Source organism: Cynara cardunculus (assembly GCF_001531365.2).
Source record: "Cynara cardunculus var. scolymus isolate 2C chromosome LG 8, CcrdV1, whole genome shotgun sequence".
NCBI lineage: Eukaryota > Viridiplantae > Streptophyta > Magnoliopsida > Asterales > Asteraceae > Cynara > Cynara cardunculus.
In genome coordinates this window covers 21,506,924-21,511,843 of record NC_037535.1, presented here as the reverse complement: position 1 = coordinate 21,511,843, position 4,920 = coordinate 21,506,924, and the positions used below count along the sequence as shown (strand labels likewise).

General features: G+C 37.3%; 1 protein-coding gene across 1 annotated transcript; it reads right to left on the bottom strand.

The window, feature by feature from the left end:
• Positions 1-1,209: 1,209 nt before the first annotated feature.
• Positions 1,210-3,993, bottom strand: LOC112517159 (pentatricopeptide repeat-containing protein At2g15630, mitochondrial). The gene is made up of 3 exons (XM_025124508.1): positions 1,787-3,993; positions 1,576-1,702; positions 1,210-1,458 (listed from the first exon to the last, which is right to left on the bottom strand). The coding sequence occupies exon 1, from the start codon at positions 3,949-3,951 to the stop codon at positions 2,032-2,034; it is 1,920 nt and encodes a 639-aa protein (XP_024980276.1). The 5' UTR covers positions 3,952-3,993; the 3' UTR covers positions 1,210-1,458; positions 1,576-1,702; positions 1,787-2,031.
• Positions 3,994-4,920: the final 927 nt, after the last annotated feature.

Sequence of the window (4,920 nt, the reverse complement as noted above, 5' to 3'; positions counted from 1 at the left end):
ATATCACAATCAAGTCTTACATATCAAAATTTAATAGAATATCGTAAACTGTCAATGACTATATATAGTTATTAATTGGATGGGTATTGGATGACCATTGGATTGGATCAGTTTGATTTTACTAGATTTTGGACCCATCATCCAAAAACCAAACGATCCAATTTGACCGATGTTGAAATTTTGGATCCAATCCGATCCAATTACAATTGAAGATAACTTTCTGCACACCCCTAATTTCAGGTATACTTGCTAACAACCTGCTTTAACTCTCACTAAGTTCATGACATATCTCATAAATCATATAAAACATCACATCATGTCATAACAATTGGATAAATTTATGTGTTTGTGTGTATATATCATCATCATGTGCATGCATGCATGTAAATCATATCAATCATAAGTCAACAAACGTTTACTATGTGGATCAAACATCAACCACTTCATACATGGGTATTTCTTGCGATACATGTATTGGTTCATACATCTTACATCATTCCATACAATACAACGGTACATCGTGACGTATATTGACCCATACGTCATTGGGTTTTCGCATAACCCGTCTCATGATAGGTTGAGTGACCGCAAAAGTCGCATTAAATGCGAAGTAGCGGGCACATTCGGATGTCCACAAGGTTATCTTCAGAGACATCCCCAATAACTAAATTCTAACAACTTAGAGGTTGTTTACCGAAATGCTTACACGGTAAGTACTTACCTATAGGAGTCAATACTAAAATTTATTTTGATGAGTAAGATTTTAGTACATCAAAACGTATTGAATGCAACAATTTACCGGGTAAGCGCTTACGTGGGCAAGAGTCGTAATCTTCGCTTACCGGGTAAGACTCTCCATCCTTCTCATCGCTTTTACCCTGTAAGATTCTTGGCCCTTGTCATGTTCATCCGATAAGGAAATTTATTCGGTAAGCACTTTCCAAATAAGCGTTTAGTAAACGGCCCCTTAGTACTTCCAACGATCAAAAAACCACTACTTTTCATAAAAGTTGGTTGCAGTCTTGCGTTTGTGATGTTCTTTTAAATAAAAGATTTGTCTTTCATTCTAAAACACTTCCACTTGAGCATTAAAAACTCTTTATCAAGTTATTGAACCTCCATTCAAGCATTCAGAGCTTTTAGATCTCACATTTAACACTCAAACAATCATCCAAGAATTTCTTTGATCAAATCAATTGTGTTCTTCAATATTCATTTATTTTTTGAAAGGCAAAAAGGATGCAACACAAGGACTTCCCACGAAGTCAGCCTTCGCTAAAGTAAAGATGAAATTCATCTGGTATCAAGGTTTAAGTTCTACTGTAATTAACTTGACTTAATGCTTACCTCCATTTGATATGCCGTGGCTGAGATTTTGAGGATAGCTTGTCGTAGTTGCATTGTGGCTTTGTTCTTCTCCGGATTGAAGCAGAATCTGAGTAAGAGATCTGTACAAAACTGTATATCGGATCACTGTTCAGTTCATGTAGAATCATCATAATTCATAAAGTTGTATAAAAAAAAGTCTAAATTTAAACTAAATGAGCATAAATACAAATTATGAACAAGCTTTACCAGGAGCTAAGCAAATTGGACATCACACGCTGCTATTCATTTGTATTTATCACAAAATTATGCCTTCTCTGGGGGAGACAAATTTGTCCAAATCCCCATCTTCATCAAATTCCATTCTCTTTGGTTTCTGCACAAACATTCCAATATCAATGAATTACTAGCAATAAAATTAGTAAAAATGTGACTATTTTTGTTGAATAAGAATTCTTACCATAAGAAAGGGTGTACAACTTTCTACTATCTCAAGATTCTTCGGCTAATTAGCAACCCTTAAACAAGGAGCATGAATGGCAAGTAGAATCCTACAAACCACTGCTTAAACGCCATCCTCGAATGACCTCTCCCCAACCACAATTATATACCATTTTTACCATAACATAGGTGTTCAAAAGATCTATACTCTAAGCTGCTTTGAAAGAAAAGTGCCCTCCATTCAGTTGGAGATATCAAGTACAATCAAATATCATTTTCCAAAAACTTATCGACACTTTCTATCCCTTCAATCAACGAATAATAGGTACTGTCATCAGGATTAATGCCTTTACCGACCATTTCTTTGAGGAGCTCTTCCGCATGATGCCCCTCCTTGTTTTTGCATAATCCTTGTATAAGAGAGTTGTAGGTCACCCGTGTAGGTCTGCAACCTCTATTCAGCATAACATCCCGAACCATAAGGGCCTCCTTCATATCACCTCTCCTGCTATACCCACTAATAAGAGTGTTGTAGCTGATATGATCAGGCTCAATCCCTCTTCTCTTCATCTCGTCAAAAAGCTTAATAGCTTCTTCAACTCTCCCTTCCCTACAATGGCCCTGCATTAGAGTATTATATGTCACTTCATCAGGATAAACCTTCAGCCTATCCATCTCCTTCAAAATTAAAAGAGCCCGTTCCATGTTTTTGTTGGCACAGTGACCATCAATCAGCGCGTTAAACATCACATTATCTGGCAACACCCCTCTGTCAATGATTTTGGCAAACAAGTTATCCGCTTCTGTCATTCTATTTCGCTTGTTCAGTACGTTTATTAGGGAAGTGTAGGTTACGTGCGTGGGCTGAATCCCTTTACTTAACATCTCATCATGGAGGTCAAAAGCCTTTTTTGCTTTGCCAGACCTACAATATCCATTGATCAATATGTTATATGTAATGGCATTCGGAACCAATTGTTCCTCTCCCATTTCTTTTATCATATCCTCAGCTTCTGACTCCTTACCTTCAAAAACCAATGCATGAATTAGTGAATTATATGTAGATACAGATGGTCGTATGCCCTTTCCAACCATTTCATTCCTATAATGAAACGCCATTTCAAGATTCCCTTTATTGCAATATCCATCTATCAAAGCGTTATAAGTTATGGCAGTCGGTACTATCTGCAACTCCTCCATCTTAACCAAAAGATCAGATGCATCCTTGAACCTTCCTTCTTTACACATCCCACTAGCAAGGGCTCCATAACTATATGTGTCCGGCTGAATGCCTTTTGCTTTCATTCCCTCAAATACCCTCTGAGCACCATCAAGATTCCTCTTCATACAGTAACCGTTGATTAGTGTATTATAAGTAATCGCATTTGGTTTCAACCCCATTGTCTCCATGTTCCCCACAAACTCCCTCGCCTTCTTCAACTTCCCTTCTTTACACAAAAGGTTAATCATTATGTTATAAGTGCACACGGTCGAATTAATCTTCAATCTGAACATCTCAGCAAACAAAATCCAAGCAGTCTGTGTATGGTTAAATCTAAGAAACAAGCTTAATATATGATTACAAGTCTCAATCTTAGGCAACACCCCTTTCTGTTTCATTAAGTAAAAACACTTGAACGCCTCATCAGCTCTCTTCAACTCACAGAAACCCTTGATCCATAAGTCAAACATTATCGAACTTGATATGCCTAACCGCTCACGGGCATCAACTAACCCGTCGAACACATCCTTATAACTAAACCTGCGTGAACTGATTACTGTTTTGATGAATTGTGAAGATAGTTTAGGTGAGGGTAGCTGACAGATAATGGCGATAGATAGACAATAGCATTCAACATCGGTATTGCTCGGGTTGAAATATTCAGTGAATTTGAGGACGAGGTCAGGGGATGCCCGGAGGTCGTATAGGGCACTGGAGATTGTGGTGGGTGTGAGGGTGTCTGATATGTATTCGATGAAATGCCACTGAGAACAAGAGATTGATTTCTTAAGAGATTGCGGGGTTACAGGCTGGATGTGTGTGGATTTAGTATTCGTAGATTCGGTTTCACTTATAGAAAGTGAAGAGATGTGCAGGGTGTACTGACCTTGAGTACTACCGAAAATGGTGATGCAATTAAGGCGTTTCAATGTTCTGAGATCGGATAACTTGCAGGATTTCATGACGTGATTCCGGCAGAATCCTTACTACTCGCACAGAGAGAGAGAGAGAGAGAGAGAGAGAGAGAGAGAGATTTTGCAACGGGCGTTGAACCCCTGTTCTTCCTCCGTCACGGCGGCTTCAATGGCGACGACGGTTGAAGATTGTTTGTTTAAAGTTTAAACCCCTAAAACTAAGGTTTTAACAACTTACCCCATATAGTTTGTATTTTAAGACAAGTAAACCCTGTAATTTATCATAAACAATAATTTTCGTCCCTGTAGTTTTCTGAAATTACGGTTTTTTCCCTGAACCTTTTAACATTATGGTTTTTTCTCTGGTTTTACGAAATTGCATTTTTTTCATATTGTAGTTTGCAATTTCTTTCCGTGAAACCCTGAAACTAATTTCAAAAGACTAAGGGGTCGTTTATTAAACACTTATCTGATAAGTGTTTACGGGTAAAATTTAACACTATTATGTACTTACCGGGTAAGATTTTAGTTCATCAAAACAACATTCGGTGTATAATCGATGTAAAATTTAACACTACTATGTAGGGCTGTAAACGAACCGAACGTTCAACGAACCGTTCGTGAACCGTTCGGTGGGAAGTTCGTTTATGTTCGTTTATTTAATAAATGAACGAACATGAACAAATTTTTTTGTTCGTTTAGTTAAACGAACGAACATGAACAAGAGTCTCGTTCGTTCATTTATGTTCGTGAACGTTCGTTTATTTACCGTTCGTTTATTTACCGTTCGTTTATATATTAAATTTAATATATAATCTTTTATTTATTTACTTTGAATTCAAATAATATTTATTTATGTTCGTCTAACTCGTTCGTTTATGTTCGTTCGTTTACGTTCGTTTAGTATGTTAATGAACGAACATAAACGAACACGAACACACCTGATTTCTAAACGAATGAACACGAACACAAATATTTTCGTTCATTTACCGTTCGTGTTCGTTCGTTTGTTCGGTT

What these genes read in the sequence shown, in the direction of transcription:
- LOC112517159 (XM_025124508.1), bottom strand. Translation starts at nt 3,951, where the DNA reads ATGAAATCCTGCAAGTTATCCGATCTCAGAACATTGAAACGCCTTAAT.